The sequence below is a fragment of the Saccopteryx bilineata genome, chromosome 1 (genome assembly GCF_036850765.1).
Source record: "Saccopteryx bilineata isolate mSacBil1 chromosome 1, mSacBil1_pri_phased_curated, whole genome shotgun sequence".
NCBI classification, from domain to species: Eukaryota; Metazoa; Chordata; class Mammalia; order Chiroptera; family Emballonuridae; genus Saccopteryx; species Saccopteryx bilineata.
In genome coordinates, this window is record NC_089490.1 from 136,138,337 (window position 1) to 136,161,089 (window position 22,753).

General features: G+C 43.1%; 1 protein-coding gene across 1 annotated transcript in view; it reads left to right on the forward strand.

The window, feature by feature from the left end:
• The first annotated feature begins 15,905 nt into the window (after positions 1–15,905).
• The window catches only part of LOC136319337 (tumor necrosis factor receptor superfamily member 10A-like), a 28,261-nt gene continuing 21,413 nt past the window's right edge, over positions 15,906–22,753 (forward strand). The window contains exons 1-2 of the mRNA XM_066252638.1: positions 15,906–15,980; positions 16,043–16,222. Coding sequence (XP_066108735.1) covers positions 15,906–15,980; positions 16,043–16,222 — 255 coding nt within the window. The remainder of the gene's footprint in view (positions 15,981–16,042; positions 16,223–22,753) is intronic.

Sequence of the window (22,753 nt, forward strand, 5' to 3'; positions counted from 1 at the left end):
TATGCCCATTATCCTTATGAATGAGTTCCAGGACTTAAAGGGCAAATGGTTGGAAAGTAATCAAAAACTGCCTCAGGTCTAGATGGGGAAAAGCTGAAGAGATAGGTGAGATGGGACATCCTGCTGAAAGGGCAGAGGATCTATCAGGCCTAGAGCCCAGGGACGGGTCTAATGAGCGTCCCCTGCTGGTGACCTACTGCTCGGTGTGCCTTACCTTCTTATCAGCAGAGAATCAGGCCAGGCAGCCTGGGCCTCAGCTGTGCCCATGGCACTGCAGGGAGTCAAAATCAACAGGGTATCCTGCCCCACTAGTGGGCTGATAGCCCACCTAGGAGGGGAGATGGATGTCATGGAGAGAGAGAGCAGTGTGTGGTGCGATACAGAGAGTAAAAGAGACTGTGGTGCAATAGACCCTCAGAGGAGGGAACTGAATTTATCTTGAGAGTTAAGATCCCAGGGTTGCCACATCCATACTTGTGCAGAGCAAGCATCTTGTCAGCATAAGAAAAGTCCAAACCCGTAGAGAATTTTTATGAATTTATTTGAGCCAAACTGACGAAAATTGCCAGGAAGCAAAAATCTCAATGGACTGAGAACACACTCCAGAGAATGGCAGTTTTACCCCTTATTTTATACATTACAATCAAAGGAAGAGGCATAAGTGGTTACATGAAATCCATTGGTGACAGGTTAAGGAGGTAGGAGAAAGCAAAGTGGGGACATCTTTGGGATGGGATAAAAAGTAAAACAAAAAGACACATACTTCTTTTACACAGGTGAGTATAAGATAGTTGAGTCAGCAATTAACACATTAATAATAATAATAATGAAGGGATTTGTGGTCTGTGGTCTCTGTGCTTTTAGGGGTCCAGAATTAAAAAAGAAAATTACCCTGACACAGCAAAGGTGTGGTATATTGCAAATGCAAAAAGACAACAGGCTTAGCTTAGGTAAAGACTGACCTTTGTCAGGGAAGATACTGACTTAGGACATAACTACCCACCATGATTTACTTTTAATTAGACAGTTCTAATTTCAGACGATCCTGTGTGGTTACTTTGGATCTCTGAGTTCGTATGGGCCACCATGCAGGCCTCCCCTGAGTTCGTCAGGTTTAGTATATGGCTCCTTTTTTTGTCCACAACCTGGAAGTAAGAAGATCTCTGGTTGCTTACCTGGGTTGTCCTAACTCACCAAACTATGCCAGAGTGAGATGAGGAAAACAGACTCTGAGCAAGAATTTAACCCAGTGGTTCTCAAAGTGTGCACCAGGGCGCACTGGTGCGCCCTAGAAGATTTCCAGGTGTGACCTATGGTATTCCAGAGAAATATGTGCCTGTTGGGGACCAAAAAACCAACAGGGTTTTTGGAGTTTAGATTTTTGCGGACAGAGGTATGGGGAATTGGTTGTAAGCTGACAGTCTACTCAACCCCCACCTCACTTGCCTGATTAGGTTGCAAAAGGCTGTTAAGCTGTGGTGCTGGATTGTTTACACTACCCCGGGTGTTCCTTGGAAAGACTGGAGGCAAGTTTCTTCTATCCTTTATTTGGTATAAAGTTAAGATGATATGTATGGTGGGGGTTTTCTGCACTCAACACAATTAAGAGTAAAGAGAGAGGAATTCTTCAAAGTATTGATGAGGAAATGAGAGTTTGCCTTTCAAATATATGCCCAAACATTGAAGAAATCGCTAGGACACATCAGGCTCATGTTTTTCATAAACACAAGAATGAAAAAACACATTCGTGCTGGTGAGGAGCCCTGAGGAGCCACTGCGCCACCTCACCCGCAGGTGTAAAGTACCAAAAGCTACAGAATCGATATTAATATTTTAAGAGGCTTATTAATTTGGGTTAAGGTGTGCAGAGAAATTTTGTGAATAATCTCTGTACTGTGTGATTGGCATAACACCAGGATGACCCTTGGCATTGTATTGTAAATGCAAAGGGGAGGAAAACATGGATTCCCAGACATTCCACCACACCTGTGGGGAAAGGGGTGAATGGCTAGCCAGGTGCAAGAATAGAAAAGCCAAAATAAACCTTTTCTTATAGTAATGAGTCATTTGCGGGCATTTGTCCCCATGGAAACTAATTCTCCCATATGGATGCATATAGTTAATGTGTGTGACTCTGGACAAAGAGATGGCAGATAAACATTAGAAAATATAGGAATGTCTTCTAATATGTAAAGAGACATCTTTCTATCATTGTGTTGACTTGTAAATTTTGTTTTCTCCAAAATGATGTATGGCTTGCAAATTGAACATGGTCCTATCATGTTAAAGGGCATATGACTATAACCAATAGTGGTAAAGGGCACCTAATGGCAATTTTTGCTTCTATATTTCCTGCTTGCAAAACTATAAAATCTAGGTAAAACAAAGGGCCAGCGTGCTCTCCGTCATATTTCTGTCGGAGTTGCCACCGTTTGGCCAAGCTAGACAATAAAGCTTTGGTGTGTAATCGATGGATTTTGTTCGTATCTTCAATGTTTCGAGTCCCTCCAGATTAGGTTTAACACTGGGACATGACAAATTTACTAAATTTTACTAAAAATGTGTGTGTGTGTGTGTGTATAACTTTTTTGTCTTTTTATTTTTTAACCCCTCTTTTTTACAAATTCTAAAACGCATAACTCAAAAAATGTAACATAAAAATGTTTTTAATGTCAGAATAAATTTAATTTTGTCGTATTTATTTCATTTAATTGCCATAAAAGCACACTTGGACTTTTTATTTCTTTAATAAATGACTTAATTACTATAACATATTTCTCAGAAATTTGTATATAGTGTGCCTACAATTATTTGTAGGATTTTAAATGTGCCCCAACTTCAAAAAGTTTGAGAACCACTGACTTAACCTATAAAACAGAGTAAACCACACCCATCTCTTGGGACTGTACTGGGAATTAAATGAGGCATGTGTGGAATGTACTGCATACCACTATTCATAGAAATATAAGGTGAGCCAGGAATGCAAGGTCATATTTTCTAAAGGCTTTATTATTTTTAAAAAGTAAGAAGAGGCCAGTGACAATTTTAATTTATTCAGTTTTCTCTTCTGAAACCATTCAGCTTTTTCCTGTTCAGGTAAAATATAGTAGAGAAGGTCCCTGAATGCAAATCAGGAGTCCTGGATTCCAGTGTAGTTAAAAATCAGCCAGCTGTGTGCACCAGGGCTGCCACCTCCCCTCTTGAGTTTCTATGGAAAAGGACAAAAGCTCAGACTGAAGCTCAACATCTCTGTGTCGCTGTTTACTCATACATGCAGTAAACTGCCCACTTCTTGAGGATTCTACTTCAGCTTTGACAACTGTACACTCATGTGTAATCATCCCCCAAGCAGGACAGGGAGTTTCCACCACCCTCAAAAGTCTACTTTTGCCTCTTTAGTCGATTTCCATCCATCTCTATATGAGATAGTCACTTCCTCACAGGCTTTTAATAAAATTCAGCTGAAGAATATATATACATGGGCACTTTGGAAAATCTAAATTAAGGGTTTATCCAAGAATGTGAAGGTGTTCTGATTAAAGATAATATTCCATATCGGTAGTCTAAATAACACATCATATAGTCTCAATGAACTCTAAAAAGGCATTTGGCAAAATTAAATACTCGTTCTCATTCCTTTTATTTTCTTTCATTTGAAACAAGAAGTTTTTTAAACAAGACGAGTTGAAGGGAAGACTGTCTAGGTTTTATTTCTTTTAGATTAATTTATCCTTAAAAGGCAGATTGCCCTATTATAACAGCTACACACAAAATGTTGTAAAATTATCCCTGTTACACGATAAATGAAAACAAGGTGTGCAAGGATTTTTATGTTGTTTCTGTTAACAATGAGAGTAAAATAACTTACTGGAACGTAAAGATAAGTGTTGAATGAGTGTGCCACAAGTGGGAAAAGGGCATATTTCCACAGAACCAGTATTTTCCCCCATTCCTTCTCTACTTGATGTTGATTAAAACATACCATTGACCATTTAGTTTAAAAATGCAAATGTCCCTTGACCTGTGGTGCAGTGGATAAGGTGTTGACCTGGGATGCTGAGGTCCCAGGTTCAAAATTCGAGGTCACTGACTTGAACGCCTGCTCACCAGCTTGAGCGCAGGGTCACTGGCTTGAGTGTAGGATCATAGACATGACCCCATGGTCGCTGGCCTGAGCCCAAGGTTGCTAGCTTGAGCAAGGGGTCACTGGCTCAACTGGAGACCCCCTTACCCCCGTCAAGGCACGGATGAGAAAGCAATCAATGAACAACTAAGGTGCTGCAACTGCGAGTTGACGCTTCTCATCTCTCATCTCTCTCCCTTCCTGTCTGTCCCCCCCACCAACTTGTACTTTAGAGTAGGCCAGTCTTTTTAACTAGTCTTCCTAAAGATGTAACATATTTGCAAATATATAAGAGTTAAACAATGGCTGTCTATAAATGACAAAACTTAAAATGACCTGATTATTCTTAGGTTTCATTTTTTTAACCCTGCCAGTAAGTCTGTTTCAGGGCTTGCAACAAATGACTAATCACAGAGGAATGTCTAAGGTCACAAACTGAAAAGTCCTGGCAAACTTCCATAAAAGACCTTCCTTGGTCCAGCAGCCAATGGGCTAATGCCCCACAACCCTTCTCACTCCCCCTCCCAAAATCCCTTAAAATCCAGTCCCAGACTGTACCTGGCACACGACTCTCCCATGCGAGTCAGCCCGGCAGTCCAACTCCCGTGGATTCCAACAATTATAATACAATTGACAAAGGACTTTGCTCTTTGAACCTGACATTCAGGTTCACATTCAGGGGATGGCTAGCATGATGGCCTTGCAAACTCAGAGACCTAAAGTAACTACACAGGATAGTCTGAAATGAAAATTTTCTGCCTGCCCTGTGGTGGTGCAGTGGAATAAAGTGTCAACCTGGAATGCTGAGGCGGTGAGTTCCAAACCCCGAGCTTGCCTTGTTAAGGCATAAGTAAGAAGCAACTACTACAAGTTGATGCTCCCTGATCTTTCTTCCCTGACCCCCTTCTCTCTCTCTCTCTCCCTCTCCCTCTCTCTCTCTCTCTCTCTCCTCTTTCTAAGAAAAAATAACTTTCTAACCAAAAGCAGTTCATGGTAGGTAGTCATGTCAGAGGGCGGTATTTTTCTTTAACAAAGAACCATGCTTACCTTAATTGAGCCTGTGGTCTTTTTGCATCTACAGTAACAGATGTAAGAGTAACCTTTCCCAGCCCCCTCAGAGCACAACCACCTGACCAGAGCAGAAACCACAAATCCCCTCATTGTTATTATTACCGTGTTAATTGTTAACTTTTAACTATCCTATGTATGCCTATTCCTTTTACATTTACCCAACCCCAGAGATTTTCCTACTTGCATTTTCCTGTCTCCCTAATCTACCACCCATGGATTTCTTTTTTAAAGATTTTATTTATTCATTATAGAGAGGGGAAAGAGAGAGAGAGAGAGAGAGAGAGAGAGAGAGAGAGAAGGGGGAGGAGCAGGAAGCATCAACTCCCATATGTGCCTTGACCAGGCAAGCCCAGGGTTTTGAACCGGCAACCTCAGCATTTCCAGGTTGACGCTTTAGCCACTGCACCACCACAGGTCAGGCCACCCATGGATTTCTTGTAACCCCCTTACTCTTCCCCTTTGATTCTGATGTATACAATGAGTGGTGAAACCTCCACTTTCCTGGAGTATTTTCTCAATCCGTTGAGATTTTGCTTCCAGGCAATTGTCCACATTTTGGCTCAAATAAACTAAAAAATTCTTACAGATTTGGATGTTTCCTTTGTTGACAAAAATAAACAGGCAAAAACTAACAAATAACTGACAATAAGGGCTGACAAGACTGTGGATCACTGAATCTTTCATACGTTGCTGGTGGAAAATTAAAATGGTATAGCTTCTTTGAAAAACAATTTTTGCAATATTTTATAAAGGTAAATATATAGTTACTATATATTTTAGTTATTCTATTATTAGTTATTGTAAAACTGGAATATTGTGTTCATGCTGCCTGTCACTACAAATCCTATACACAGAGACAGGAATTGAATCTTTATGGGTGCTTTATTTGGACGGCCAGAGATCTGAGAAGGTAGCAGTTTTTCCCAACAGAAACCATCTTGATATTTTGTCTGGCCGGCCTTTTTATTAGGAGAAGTAAGTAAGGAATGAGTAAGGGGTTTGAAACACAGGGAAAGGTTTGCTGATTTAAATTTACTTGTTCTTTATTTTAAATATTGTATTTGTTCCCATTTTGTTTTTTTACTTTAAAATAAGATGTGTGCAGTGTGCATAGGGATGTGTTCATAGTTTTTTTTCATAGTGTACATGACACTTATTATGTAGTAGCCCATTTTCACTACGTCTTATCCATAGGAGCAGTATTTGCCATTATGGGTGGATTTGTCCACTGATTTCCCCTTTTCTCCGGCTACACCCTACACCCCGCCTGAACTAAAGCTCACTTTTTAGTAATATTTGTAGGTGTTAATATAACCTTCCTAGGCCTCCTGAAGGCAGCTGAGGCAATTCAGACACAACTTTGATCTTTGCAGTCCTCTCTGACAATGAATGGTTAACTGCTATCCGCCAGGCATCCTCTAGCAATTGGTAGCTGTTTGCTGCCTGCCCTTCTCCAGACAAATGCTCGACTGCCTAGAATAAGGGTCCCCAAACTTTTTACACAGGGGGCCAGTTCACTGTCCCTCAGACTGTTGGAGGGCCGGACTATAAAAAAAACTATGAACAAATCCCTATGCACACTGCACATACCTTATTTTAAAGTAAAAAAACAAAATGGGGACAAATACAATATTTAAAATAAAGAACAAGTAAATTTAAATCAACAAACTGACCAGTATTTTAATGGGAACTATGGGCCTGCTTTTGGCTAATGAGATGGTCAAAGTCCGGTTCCATATTTGTCACTGCTAGCCGTAACAAGTTATATAACGGGCTTCCGGAGCCGTGGCACGTGCATCCCATGTCACCGGAAGTAGTACTGTATGTGAGCTATGCCGTGCTTTGCAGCGCCGCCACATACAGTACTCCAGGAGCACAGGATGAGGATGCATCCTGTGCTCCTCTCACTGACCACCAATGAAAGAGGTGCCCCTTCTGGAAGTGTAGTGGGGGCTGGATAAATGGTCTCAGGGGGCCGCATGTGGCCTGCAGGCCGTAGTTTGGGGACCTCTGGCCTAGAACAACAACTGTTTACATGCGTTCATCTTTAAGCCCATCAGTTAGGACTAAAAACTTAAGTATTAAACATCAAATCTATCGACTACAACTAAGGCTAAAAATTTAAACTGAAGAGCTTTCCTATGCATTTATTCGGGAGAAATGAAAATATGTTCATAATGTGTATCCCAGAAGAAAAAGAGAGGGAACCTGGAGCCTATTTTTAAAAAGAAGCAGTTGAAATAAGTTAAACTGATCTGCTTAGATATGGCTAAAGTTTTCCCTTTTGGTAAGAATCACCTTCTAGAAATTTGTATTTTATTTTATTTTTTTTAGCATGTGCGCACAAGAGAGAGAAATGGAGAGTGATGAGAGTTGAGAAGCATAAACTTTCAATTGCAGCACTGTAGTTGTTTGTTAATTGTTTCTCATACATGCTCTGACGGAGGGAGGGGGGCTCCAGCCAAGCTAGCGACCCCTTGCTCAAGCTGAAATATAGAAAAGGCTCTTAGCAGGAGTATTTTTGGCAGAACTTACTTTCTCTAAAACAAAGAGACTTTTAGCAGAACTTACTTTTTCTAAAAAGACTCCCTACCCTTGGCCTTGAGGTTGGCTTCCCAGGCTGTGTGTGGCCTTGGATGGTTTTGCATGGCTGCATATGTTCTGGAATGTTTCTCCTTGAATTAATCTTATAGATAAACATTGTAAGAAAGCTTGTTTCACTGCTTTGTTTTACTACTTCCTTCTCCTTCTCTCCATCCCCCAATCAGTATGTAATTTTTGTCTTTAAAAGCTAGCCCCAAACTGTGTTCGGGGATGCTTGATTTGAAGACTTATGTCTCTGTGAGTTGCCGGCTTTAAAATAAAGACTCCTTAGTTTAGTTATTGAATTGTGTGGCAAGACGTCTGTTTCTCGGTGTTCCGATACAACAAAGCCAGTGACCTTGGGCTTAAGCCAGCGACATTTGGGCTCTAGTCAGCGACCAGGGGATCATGTTGATAATTCTATGCTCAAACTGGCGAGCCTGTGCTCAAGCCGGTGACCTCAGGGTATTAAGCCCGGGACCTCAGTATCCAGGTTGAAGCTCTATCCACTGCACCACCACCAGTCAGGCATAGAAATTTGAATTTTAAAAGATGGCCCAGATAAGAGTTTCTGAAGAACAAGCATTTGTATTTCAAAGTATAGAGAAAGAAAATGAGTATCTCCCAGAAAAACTTTGGTTTCATAAAGTCAACCATCCACAGCCTCTTAAAATGAATAGTAAGATTTGGGGAAGGTAAAAAGATCTGGTGGACTTTGATGTTCTGGAGCCATACCTCTGGTTCTCTAAAGACTTCATCTGTAGGACAGGACAGTGTGTTCTTTCTTTTTCTTTCTTTCTTTCTTTCTTTCTTTCTTTCTTTCTTTCTTTCTTTCTTTCTTCCTTCCTTCCTTCTTTCTCTCTCTCTCTCTCTCTCTCTCTCTCTCTCTTTCTTTATTTCTTTTTTATTTGTTGATTTTAGTGAGAGAGGTGAGAGACATAGGAATATGAATCTGTTCCTGTATGTGCCCTGACTGGGTATCAAACTGACAACCTTGGAGCTTCAATGATGCTCTAGCTAATTGAGCTATCTGGTCAGGGCAGGACGGTCATTTTCAATACCTTAACAGTCGGGTTGCCATTCAAAAGTTGGCAAAGGGTTCAGAAATTCATTTACCCACTTTTGAAGTGTTTGTTTTTTGTGTGTTTTGTTTTGTTTTTTCCTAATATGGGTACATAGTCCTAAGTACATTTCACCTTTCTGGGAAAAAGCATATGTGGGTGTCACTGACTTCAAGAAAATCTCATCCTACAACATTCCCTAGTTCGAAGGGCACAGGTTCTGATTTAAAAACAGACATGGATTAGATACCCCTGCCATTTGTGCAGAAGTTTCACTCAGAGGCAGGAGGCAACTCAGTGGGGTGTGGTTAAAATAGATGAAATTGGAGATACCAACATGGCAGCAGAGTAGGCAGATGCACAGACTCCCAGCTCATTCCACCAAACTGGATTACAAATTAATTTACGAACAATCAGCATGAAAAACCAACTTTGGACTAAAAGAACAGGTCTCAAAAACCAAGGAGCAGCCTGACCAGGCGGTGGCGCAGTGGATAAAGCATCAGACTGGGATGCTGAGGACCCAGGTTCAAGACCCCGAGGTCGCCAGCTTGAGCATGGGTTCATCTGGTTTGAGCAAAGCTCACCAGCTTGGACCCAAGGTCACTGGCTTGAGCAAGGGGTTACTTGGTCTGCTGAAGACCCGTGGTCAAGGCACATATGAGAAAGCAATCAATGAACAACTAAGGTGTCGCTACACGCAATGAAAAACTAATGATTGATGCTTCTCATCTCTCTGTTCCTGTCTGTCTGTCCCTGTTTATCCCTCTCTCTGGCTCTCTCTGTGTCTCTGTAAAAAAAAAAACCCAAAACAAAAAAACCAAGGAGCAAAGAAGCCACACCAAGCCTGGTGGGGAGTACAGGGGTGTGGTGGGGGCTCCCCTGCTTCCAGGAGCAAAGAAGGGGTTGAGGCTGAGAGCCCAGAAGGGCTCTCTTATTACAAAGATCAGAAAATATTGCTCACAGCAACTTGCCTGGGGAGCTGGGTACTAGGTGGGCTGAGAGGTCTGGCTTGTCTTCCAAAAGGAAAGGGGGGGGGGAGAGAGACAGACTGTGATGGGTAGAGGAATGCGCGGGATGAACTGAGAAGCTGACTCATACAGTGCAGAGGTGGCCATAGCTGGGGGAGGGGTTTATCCCTCCACACAGCACAAGCCAAAAGTAGTTCCAGGTGATCCACCTCCAGAAAGTTCTCCAGCTCCAATCAGTGCAAAAAGACACAGCTGAAAACAGGAAATGGGGCAGTAACTCAGGTCTCCATGGAGATCTGAGATATACTTCCCCCTACCGAAACTGAGAAAGCACCTGTCCCAGGAGAGTAGCGAGTTAAGAAAACTGAGAAGAGCCTGACCAGGCGGTGGTGCAGTGGATAGAGTGTCGGACTGGGATGCAGAGGGCCCAGGTTTGAAACCCTGAGGTCGCCAGCTTGAGCGCAGGCTCATCTGGCTTGAGCAAAAAGCTCACCAGCTTAGACCCAAGGTCACTGGCTCAAGCAAGGGGTTACTCAGTCTACTGAAGGCCCATGGTCAAGGCACATATTAGAAAGCAATCAATGAACAACTAAGGTGTTGCAAAAAAACCCTGATTATTGATGCTTCTCATTTCTCTTCGTTCCTATCTGTCTATCCCTCTCTCTCTGTCCCTATAAAAAATAAATAAATAAATAAATAAAATAAAATATTTAAAAAAGAAAACTGAGAAGAAAACAAACAAGTCAAGACTTCAAAGTGGCTCTACTAGGTAAGGAGACTACAACTGGAAAAATCCAAGTCATACATAATAGGAAGGCAGAGAAGCATAAGTCATATGCTTCAACAAGATAAAGCCTCAGAAAAAGTCCTGGATGAATTGGAAATAATCAAATAACCAGATGCAGAGTATAAAATAATGATTGTTAGGATGCTTAAAGGTCTCAAAGCTACAATGAATGGACTTAATGAATGTAAGGACCAAGAAAAGATCAAAATGTTAGATTCAGGAAAGTGTGCTGGGATTGCCAGAGTGTAGGAGCAGAGACAGGAAGGTAATGATAGGGACCCTGTAAGGCTGAGAACAAAGGAAGACAAACGTTTGCATTCCATTGGTCAGAGACCCTTATCAGAAGTTTATGTTTGAAATTCGCCAATGAGCTAGACCCAGCTCCTGTTGCTATGCTGTGTGCGACCCCCTTAGCGAATAGGTAACTGCCACATCTGCTTCTGTATAATGCTTGCTTACTTAGGATATATAAAGATAAGCACCAGGTGCGATTCCCGTTTGTAGCTCCTTGTGGGTATGGTGTCTCTGGACACCTGGGAATTCGGCCCTGCACAGGTTAAACTGGCCAATAAAGGAACATCTATACTCCTGAAAGTCTTCGACATCTGTTCTCGTACCCGGTGCATGCTACAATGAACAGCTCAATAAAGAAATTGTAAGCATCAAAAAGGACACAGAAATCATAAAGAAGAACCAGACAGAAATGACAAACACAATATCAGATGTCACAACACGTGATGAAAAACTGATTGATGCTTCTCATCTCTCTGTTCCTGTCTGTCTGTCCCTGTCTATCCTTCTCTGACTGTCTCTGTCTCTGAAAAAAAAAAATGATTGAAACAATGCCAAATGCAGTGCTTATCCCTACAATAGCCACTCAAACTGTCAGCAAAATTTTAAGCGTCCTATCAGTCCCAATGAATTTTCCCTTCTTCTAGACAATTTCATGAATAAGAAGACATCAGACTGAAATGAGTTCTTTGTGTCAATCTTTCAATTTAATGCTTAAATCCCAACTGAGATTCAAAAAGAACGTATCCCTGAAAAAGATTCAGGGGTAAAAGACAAAGCTCTAAGACAGGGGTCAGAAACATTTTTGGCTGAGAGAGCCATGAACGCTACATACTTTAAAAATGTAATTCCATGAGAGCCATACAACAACCCATGTACGTTACGCATTTTCCAATAAAAATTTGGTGTTGTCCCTTAGGACAGCTGTGATTGGCTCCAGCCACCCACAACTATGAACATCAGAGGTAGGAAATGAATGGATTGTAATACATGAGAATGTTTTATATGTTTAACGTTATTATTTTTTAAATTAAAGATTTGACTGCAAGCCAGATGCAGCCATCAGAAGAGCCAGATCTGGCTCGTGAGCCATAGGTTCCCGACTCCTGCACTAGATCAACTGGATTTAATAGATATCTTCAGAACCTTTCACCGTAAAGCAGCAGAATATACATTCTTTTCAAGTGCACATGGTACATTCTCTAGGATAGACCACATATTAGGGCATAAAATGAGTCTCAATAATAAATTTAAGAAGATTGAAACCATATCAAGCATCTTCTCTGACCACAATGGCATGAAACTAGAAATCAACTACAATAGAAAAACTGAAAAACACTCAAATACTTGGAAACTAAACAGCATGTTATTAAATAATGAATGGATCAACAATGAGATTAAGGAAGAAATAAAAAATTTCCTTGATACAAATGAAATGACAACAACTCAAAATCTGTGGGACACAGCAAAAGCAATACTGAGAAGCAGTACTGAGAGGGAAGTTCATAGCATTACAGGCAAACCTTAAAAAGCTAGAAAAAGTTCAAATAAACAACTTAATCCTGCAACTAAAAGAACTAGAAAAAGAACAGCAAGTAAAGCCTAGAGGAAGTAGAAGGAAGGAAATAATAAAGATTAGAGTGGAAATCAATGACATAGAGACTAAAAAAAAAACAATACAGAGGATCAATGAAACCAAATGCTGGTTCTTTGAAAAAGTAAACAAGATCGATGAACCTTTAACCAGACTCACCAAGAAAAAAGAGGACTCAAATAAATAAAATTAGAAACGTGGGCAGAGAAGTAACAATGGACACAACAGAAATACAAAGGATTGTAAGAAAACACTATGAAAAACTGTATGCCAAAAAATTAGACAACCTAGGTGAAATGGACAAATTCCTTGAAAAATATAATCTTTCAAAAATCAATCTGGAAGAATCAGAAAACCTAAACAGGCAGATTACAACAAATGAGATAGAAACAGTTACTAAAAACTCCCAACAAACAAAAGCCCTGGGCCAGATGGCTTCACCAGCGAATTCTACCAAACATTCAAAGAACTAACTCCTATCCTTCTCAAGCTATTTCAAAAAATTCAAGAGGAGGGAAAACTTTCAAGCTCCTTTTATGAGGCGAGCATAATACTGATTCTAAAACCAGGCAAAGACACTACAAAGAAAGAAAACTAGAGACCAATATCCCTGATGAATTTAGATGCTAAAATTCTCCACAAAATATTAGCAAACCAGATCCAGCAATACATGAAAAAAATCATACACCATGATCAAGTGGGATTTATTCTTGGGAGGCAAGGCTGGTACAATATTTGCAAATCAATCAATGTGATTCATCACATAAACAAAAGAAAGGACAAAAACCACATGATAATATTAATAGATGCAGATAAAGCATTAATAAAATCGAGCACCCATTTATGATCAAAACTCTCAGCAAAGTGGGAATACAGGGAACATACCTCAACATGATAAAGGCCATCTATGACAAACCCACAGCCAACATCATACTCAATGGGCAAAAATTAAAAACAATCTCCTTAAGATCAGGAGCAAGGCAGGGGTGTCCCCTTTCACCTCTCTTATTCAACATAGTTCTGGAAGTCCTAGCCACAGCAATCAGACAAGAAGAAGAAATAAAAGGCATCCAAATTGCAAAAGAAGAAGTAAAACTATCATTATTTCCAGATGATATGATATTGTATATAGAAAACCCGGAAGTCGCAGTCAAACTACTGGACCTGATAAATGAATTCAGCAAGATGTCAGGATATAAAGTCAATATTCAGAAATCAGAGGCATTTTTATACACCAATGATGAACTGACAGAAAGAGAAATTAAGGAAACAATCCCTTTCACTATTGCAACAACAACAAAAAAATACCTAGGAGTAAACTTAACCAATGAGGTTAAAGACTTATACTTGGAAAATTATAAAACATTGATAAAAGAAATCAAGGAAGATACAAACAAGTGGAAGCGTATACCGTGTTCATGGCTAGAAAGAATAAACATCATTAAAATGTCCATATTACCCAAAGCAATTTATAAATTCAATGCAATTTCTATGAAAATACCAAGGACATACTTCAAAGATATATCAATACATTCTTAGTAAGATTTAGTAAATTCAGCAGGTCTCAGCGCAAATGTGTTAAGTTTTTTCATTCTTTTGTTTATGAGAAACATGAGCTGGATGTGTCCTAGCGATTTCTTCAATGTTTGGGCATATATTTGAAAGGCAAACTCTCATTTCCTTGTCAACACATTGAAGAATTCCTCTCTCTTTACTCTTGTGTTGAGTGCAGAAACCCCCCACCATACACATCATCTTAACTTTATACTAAACAAAGGATAGAAGAAACTTGCCTCCAGTCTTTCTGGGGAACATGGAGGGTAGTGTAAACAATCCAGCACCACAGCTTAATAGCCTTTTGCAACCTAATCAGGCAAGTGAGGTGGGGGTTGGGCAGACTGTCAGCTTACAGCCAATTCCCCACACCTCTGTCCCCCAAAAATCTAAACTCCAAAAACCCTGTTGGTTTTTTTTTTTTAATTTTTTTTTTTAGATTTTATTTATTCATTATAGAGAGGAGAGAGAGAGAGAAGGGGGGAGGAGCAGGAAGCATCAACTCCCATATGCGCCTTGACCAGGCTAGCCCAGGGTTTTGAACCGGCAGCCTCAGTGTTTCCAGGTTGACGCTTTATCCACTGCGCCACCACAGGTCAGGCCTGGTTTTTGGTCCTCAACAGGCACATATTTCTCTGGAATACCATAGGACACACCTGGAAATCTTCTAGGGCGCACCCTTTGAGAACTACTGGGTTAATGCTTGAGCACTATTCTCCAGCTTTCTTGGTTTGTTCCTCCTCTAAGGGGGTCTAGAACCACATGACTTGTGATATGCCAGGGGAGGGTTTGAATTCCATGACCAGCGATATGAAATCAGAGTTCGAAACTGCATGACCAGCTAAGGGAGGAATGGTCACCCTGGGAGGATGATGTCTTTGTTTTCCCAGTTTTGCCCACTGCTAGGCACCTGGAGGGTTTTTTTTGCCCTAGTGGCCAACTGTGCCTGGCCTATTGTCCGTGCTCTGCTTGTCTGCCTAACTGCCTACCACAATTTTAGGAGTCAGCCAGTCTGTTCACAGATAGATGCATGAATAAATTTCTTATAAAACTCCTCAAGCCTGTGCGTCCCTCTTTTGGCGACTTAACAGTTATGTTGGGACAGTTGGAAGGGCCTGCCTCATGTGGAAACCCTGCCTAGATTCATCATGCTTCATATGCCAAGTAATCTCTCCAGATTCTGCTTCTCAAGGGCTTTAAAGAATCTAAAAGGAAAGAAAATCCAGAAGAGAGTCTGACTTGGGTTCCACCATGTTATCTGCCAGCAGGAGGGAGCAGTAAGGGTGAGATGAAATGGCATGAAAACTGGGCCTGCAAGACACAGGGTGGGGCTGGAGTTACTGAGACACCAAAGGTTATGATGGGGGAGGTGTAGAAGCCAAATAGTGACCTGAATGCAGAGCCTCTGGTCATGCATGGCCTCTGTGTCCTTCATTCTGTCCACCTTTTCATTCACTGAAGATTTTCTCTGAGCCAGACACCAGATTAAGAAGATGCTAAGGTGAAGCCCGGGACCCAGAAGCCTCCTGCTGGGACTGAGCTGCAAAGTAACTCTGGATAAGTGACACTCATGCACCTGGTCAGAGACCCTTGGGAGGAGGTGGGAGGAGCAGACTCTGAGAGCGGCAAAAGGCCACAGTCAGGAAGTGGGAGGTCAGAGTTATGAATGTCAGTGGCATGGCTCCTGCGCAGGGAGTGGGATCAGGAAAGAGTCTGGTTGTACTTGGAGGGAAAATCAGTACCTTGGTCACAACAAAGGACACCACGCTTGGAAAGTGTTGACTTCCTCATCTCCTTCCTGAGCCTGACTAAGCCGGAAGTGACGTGCAAGCAAAACACAGGCCTTTACTTACCCCTGCCAAAGGATATCATGTGCAAGCACAGCACACGCCCCCATATTAGTCAGAAGTGTCCCAGAGGGCTGCTGGAGTCACCCCACTTGGAGGTGTGGCGTGCTGAGGGTATATAAGCTGAATACCGCTCATTCCCGGGCTTCTTGTACTTTAGCACTCCACTGCTGACAACTCCCTCCCACGTCGCTGCCTGGTGCAGCTGGGACCCAGCGCACTGGCCACCTCCCACGCCCGGGTCCGGCGCTCCCGGGCCCTCAGCTCGCACCCGGGAGCTGGGCCTCGGCTCCGGGGCCCCAACACCCTTCTCTTTGTCCTCTTTGTTGTCCTGTTATCGGTGAGTACCCGCTGCTCTTCCTGGCGGCTGGGAGGGGGCAAGGGATACCCGCCGGGGTACTTGCGCGGCGGGCATGTCTGTGCTGGACGAGCTGCCGCTGAGCGGGGGAGGAGTGGCGGCCGGGTCCGAGGCTGAGGGGACCCCGTGCTGGGCCGGTTCCAGGCAGCACAGGCAAGCTGGAAACTCTCTGGCACACTCTCTCCCTGTCCCTTTCGCGCGCTGCGAACAAGCGCACGCCTTCACCTGCAGGCCCGGCTGGTAACCGCCTCCCATAGGAAACCATAGTGCCGCACTTCACGATAAGCTACACGCGAGGCTCCACCCCACGGCACTTTTCAGGTTCCTTATGTAAAACAAACAAACAAATAGCCCGGGCTGAGTAGCCAGTGGTTGGAGCATCGTTCTGCAATGCAACGGTGGCTGGTTGGATCCTTGGTAGGGGCACACACAGAAACAGATTGATGTTTCTGTCTCCCTCTTTCCCCCTTCTCTCTCTGAAATGAAAAAAATAATTTTCAAAAGTTAAATTACATGCCAAACCAACATTACAGGTATCACGAAATTTTAATTTTATTTATTTATTTTTACAGAGACAGATAGGAACGGAGAGATGAAAAGCATCAATCATTAGTTTTTAGTTGTGACACTTTAGTTGTTCAATTGATTGCTTTCTCATATGTGCTTTGACCGCAGGCCTTCAGCAGACTGAGTAACCCCTTGCTCAAGCAGCGACCTTGGGTCCAAGCTGGTGAGCTTTGCTCAAACCAGATGAGCCTGTGCTCAAGCTGGCGAGCTCGGCGACTCAAACCTGGGTCCTCGGCATCCCAGTCTGACGCTCTATTCACTGCACCACCGCCTGGTCAGGCAAATTTTAAATGTTTTTGTTTAATATGTTAATTTGAAATTCAGAGAAGCAATATTTATTTTTTTAAAAAGGTTTTATTTATTCATTTTAGAGAAGGGGGAAGGGGGGTGAGGAGCAGGAAGCATCAACTCTCATATGTGCCTTGTCTGGGCAAGCCCAGGGTTTCGAACCAGCGACCTCAGGGTTCAGGCCACCACAGGTCAGGTGCAATATTTATTTTTTAAAAAAGATTTTATTCATTTTAGACAAGAAGAAGAAGAAAGAGAGAGAGAGAGAGAGAGAGAGAGAGAAGGGGGAGGAGCAGGAAACATCAACTCCCATATGTGCCTTGGGGTTTTGAACCTGCTGAAAGGCAGCCATGCAGGGAAAGGAAACGTCCCTTCAGGGTGGGTTTAGGAAGCACGGCCAGAGGTTGGGAGGAACTCGTCCCTCAATTCCAGGGGCATAGAGGCAGGATCCAGGGGTAAGCCTGAGGCGAGCTGATGCCACTTCCTGGTGGGAAACCCCACCTCTCCCGGGTGGAGTTAGACCCTCCACTTGTCTCCAGCACACACCTTCTTGGATTCGGCACCAGAATAAAAGACAGAAAGGGCTGGAGGAACTGAAAACACAAGGCTAGTGTGTTCCAAAAGGAAACTTTATTTAAAAAGTGCCTGGAGGAAAGGTTTTAATTGTCTTGCCTGGTATTTTAGTTTCCCATATCTTGGGGTTGACTTGGACAAAGACAGACTTTGGAATATTATTAATTTCTGGTTCAGAATGAGAAGTTAAACCGGCCATCAGACATAGCAACAAGGGTTCATTAGCTTCTATGGCTAATGTTCCTAGGGTTAAGGCTATGGTAGTTCCTAGGCTAGATAGACTATCTAGCCCAGTAAGGGGTGGGGCATACTGGAACTAGAAGTAAAGCATGACTGAAAGGGAGATTCCCGAGCTGCAGCCCAGGGGTTGAGTGAAATAGTAATGTTGAGGATGTGCATTTAATCCAGTGATCAAATATGTTTTGGAAGAAGGAGGCCCTGGTGAGTCAGTCAGAGCCCAAGTGTCTAATAAAAATGTAGTGGGCTTACCTGCTGTGTCAAGGGTTACCCGAGGCTTGTCTGGCTGATGGTCACGGTGGGGGAGGTAGAAGGTATCAGGCACCTTCAATTCTCCAGGTGATTTGATTATCATTGGCTTGGAGGCACGGTTCTATTTTGTCTTTTCCAATGGCCTTCTGTTTTGTAGAGGGGGCATGGTCCTGGAGGCAGTCCAGCCCCAGTCAGTTGTGGGCATTCCCTCTTTATATGTCTTACTCCCCAGTAACAGCATTGCCCTTTTGATGTCTCTTGTAGCCCAGGGAGTGGGTGAACCTGGGGTGGCACAGAACTTAAAAATGCACGGCTAAGGTGTAAGCCTTCTGTTTCCATTGGATGGCGTTTTGCTTTTCCTCTGCCCTGTCTTGTTCGAGGCTAGTCTGCCCTGGAGACAGTCTGGAATGTGTAAACCATTGGCTCCTAAGTGTCCTTGGTTAGGGAAGAGAAAGCCTTGTGATTCATTAGCTGGCTGTAAATTTCTCTAATTGTCCATGTTTAATTATTTTGTCTCCATTTCCCTCATTCCATTTGTCAAAGAATTTTTCTAACTTCTTACTGTCCTGTCTCATTGAGGTCCTGAGTTATGTAATTTCCTATTATGGGCTTTATACCTTGAAGGGCCTCTTATAGGATATTGATTAATTCTGGGAAGAGATTTTTTTTTTTTTTAGATTTTATTTATTCATTTTAGAGAGGAGAGAGAGAGAGAGAGAGAAAGAAGGGAGAAGGAGCAGGAAGCAACAACTCCCATATGTGCCTTGACCAGGCAAATCCGGGGTTTCGAATCAGCAACTTCAGCATTCCAGGTCGATGCCTTACCCACTATGTCACCACAGGTCAGGCTGGCAAGAGATTTTGAAGGGTCAGGTTATATACAAATAGGTAGTAGACTGTGGATTTTGCTGATAGCACTTGAAGATTTTGCCCATAAAGAAGATGAAAGTTGGTCTAATAGGGACAACTGATGAGTGCTCTCAGCTTCAGCTACTGTATCTCCAAAAATTGAACAAATAAAAGGCCATTTAATTAACCTAATTGGCCATTCTGACAGTTATCATCAAATTATACTTTTTTTTTTTAATTTATTTTTTACAGAGACAGAGTGAGTCAGAGAGAGGGATAGACAGGGACAGACAGACAGGAATGGAGAGAGACGAGAAGCATCAATCATTAGTTTTTCATTGCGCGTTGCAATACCTTAGTTGTTCATTGATTGCTTTCTCATATGTGCCTTGACCGTGGGCCTTCAGCAGACTGAGTAACCCCTTGCTAGAGCCAGCGACCTTGGGTTCAAGCTGGCGGGCTTTTGCTCAAACCAGATGAGCCCGCGCTCAAGCTGGCGACCTCGGGGTCTCAAACCTGGGTCCTCTGCATCCCAGTCTGACGCTCTATCCACTGCGCCACCGCCTGGTCAGGCTCTACTATTATTTTCACTTTTCAGAAAAGGATATCCTCTCGGAAGTCTTGGCCTCCTCAATGGGAATGAGCAGAAGCACTAAGGAGAAACAATGTGTATCTCTTAAAGGGCCTAAGCAAAAAGGAGCAGGTTCAGAGATATGAACTGGTTTTGAGGTTTAGTTGAAATCGCCACCCTTTGTTTTATTACTCCAAGGTATGTGCTGTTTTATGACAGTGGGGTTAAGCAATAAGGGTTTAGCAGCAGGGTCAATAAAAATAGAACTAATTTCCTTACCAATTTAAAAAGAAGTTTCTCCAAGCCAATTAGGAGGAAGGATTGGGAAAAGTCCCTGTAGTCCAATGGAGCCCCATCATTGGGGATTAGAAGGATCTTGAAAAAGCTGATTATGTTGCTGGACTAATGGGGTCTGTTTGCCTGCATGCAGCAAAACCCAATAAGATATGAACGGAAGTTTTCAGCAAAGACAATGAGGGTTTATTTTTAGGAAGTGGCCCATGCGTGGAGACATAGGTGAGCTCAAAGACCTGGCTCCCTGATGGCTTTCAGGCAATAGATTACATAGGAGGAAATCATTAATCATGGTGACTAAGGAAGTTAGGGTTGTGGTCAGGGTTGTGGTCTCTACTGATTGTTCAGTGCATCTGGTCCTGATGTCAGCCATAACCTTGCTTCACCGGGTTTTCCCCCATTTCTGGGTCTGGAGCTGAAACACAGTCGAAGTTTGACCAAAATTCTGGCTTTGGAGTTAACACACCCAAAGCATCTCTGGAGTTAATAGACCTGAGGTTTGTTAGACTTGAGGCTTTGTTTCTTGGATTGTTTTTTTTTTTATTTTATTTTATTTTACTTATTTATTTTTTGTATTTTTCTTAAGTGAGAAGTGGGGAGGCAGGGAGACAGACTCCTGCATGTGCCTAACCAGGATCCACCAGGCAAGCCCACTAGGGAGTGATGCTCTGACCATCTGGGGCTGTTGCTCGGTCACAACCAGAGCCACTTTAGCGCCTTAGGCGAGACCATGGCACCATCCTCAGTGCCTGGGCCAACTTGCTCTAATGGAGCCATGGCTGAGGGGGGGGAAGAGAGAGGTAGAGAGAAGGGAGAGGGGTAAGGGTGAAGAAACAGATGGGCACTTCTCCTGTGTTCCCTGACTGGGAATCAAACCCAGGATATCCACATGCTGGGCCGACGCTCTACCACTGAGCCAACTAGCCAAGCCCTGTTTCTAAGATTATTATTATTTTTTTGTTTGTTTTTTGGGGTTTTTTTTTGTATTTTTCTGAAGTTGGAAATGGGGAGGCAGTCAGACAGACTCCCGCATGCGCCCGACCGGGATCCACCCGGCACGCCCACCAGGGGACGATGCTCTGCCCATCTGAGGCGTTGCTCTGATGGCATTCTAGCGCCTGAGGCAGAGGCCACAGAGTCATCCTCAGCGCCCGGGCAAATTTTGCTCCAATGGAGCCTTGGCTGCAGGAGGGGAAGAGAGAGACAGAGAAGAAGGAGAGGGAGAGGGGTGGAGAAGCAGATGGACGCTTCTCCTGTGTGCCCTGGCCGGGAATCGAACCTGGGACTCCTGCACGCCAGGCCAACGCTCTACCACTTAGCCAACCGGCCAGGGCTGTTTCTAAGATTATTTGATGTTGATCAGAACCTCAGTGTCCTGAGGGCTTAATGATTAGGGAATGGACATGCAAGGGAGAAAGAGGCAGGTGAGCCAGCGTGCTGGGTGAGGCCAGTGTGAATCAAAAGGAAAGAAAAGAGAAAAAGTCATATTAGAGAAACAAATTTTCTATGTGGTTACAGTTAGAAGGCTGAGAGCATCTGAAATACTTAAACTTAGGGCAATCCCTCTTCCAGTGTCCTGGCTCTTTGCAATAACGGCAGAAGTTGGAGTCTTTCAGTTTGCATAGGGCTGCTTATTTGCTGAGGTTGAATATTAAAAATCCTGGCAATCTTACTTCCTTTTTTTTTTTTTTGACAGAGACAGAAAGAGAGGGACAGATAGGGACAGACAGACAGGAAGGGAGAGAGATGGGAAGCATCCGTTCTTCATTGTAGCTTCTTAGTTGTTCAGTGATTGCTTTCTCTTATGTGTCTTGACTGGGGGGCTACAGCAGCCAGTGACCATGGGGTCATGTCTATGATCCCACGCTCAAGCCAGCGACCCCTCCCTCAAACTGGTGAGCCTCCTCTCAAGTTGGATGAGCCCATGCTCAAGCCGGCAACTCAGGGTTTTGAATCTGGATCCTTTGCATCCCAGTCCAATGCTCCATTCACTGCGTCACCACTTGGTCAGGCCTGGCATTCTTACTTCTAAGGGACTCATCTAGAGTATCAGCAACCTGATTGGTCAAATTAACCAAATCATGATCTCCCATTCCATCCTGATTCTCTTAACTGGGAGGAAAAGATCTCTATTCAACCCGTTAAAAACAAAGAATTAAATGTTACCCAAATGGGGACACATCTGAAGGAAGACCAGGACTTTCCCTAAAAATGACCCAAAGTCACCTGATCTGTGGTGGCACACTGGATAGGGCCTTGATCTGGAATGCTGAGCTTACTGGTTTGAAGCCCCTGCCTTGCCTGATCAAAACAAACGAGAAGCAACTACTATGAGTTGATGTTTCTCACTCCTCCACCCCAAATCAATAAGTAAAATCTTTATATAAAAAAATGATCCAAATTCTATTGGGTCATAAACAGATTCATCAGACTTTCGTGAGCAAACCTGAATTTTGTTACAATCAAAATGATGCTGGGGGGCATCCAGGGAGGTTAAGGGGGCCCCCAACTTGATATTGAGGTCCAGGTTCTTGGCACTGCCCAATAAAGAATTTGAGAGTGAGACAGAAAGATTTCGCAAAGCACAGTAAATTTATTAAAGTGAAGATACAGGCAGCTGTGGAGCAGGAGACATCCGATGGGGTCTGGGTGGAGTGTTTTTATTAAACGCAGGTCAGGGGGTGGACAGGATGATCCTCAGCTTCTGAAGCCAGTGGAGTGACTGCCAGTGTGGTTGTCCTTGACCCTTTTCTCCAGATAGCAATTTCTGTTTGTTCCTCCTGTCATGGCTACTGGGGGGTAGGGCATGTGGGCAGAGTGGTCCTGAAACCGCAAGGCAAATGGCCCTGTTGGTGATTTTTAGGTCAATATATCCGCCAGAT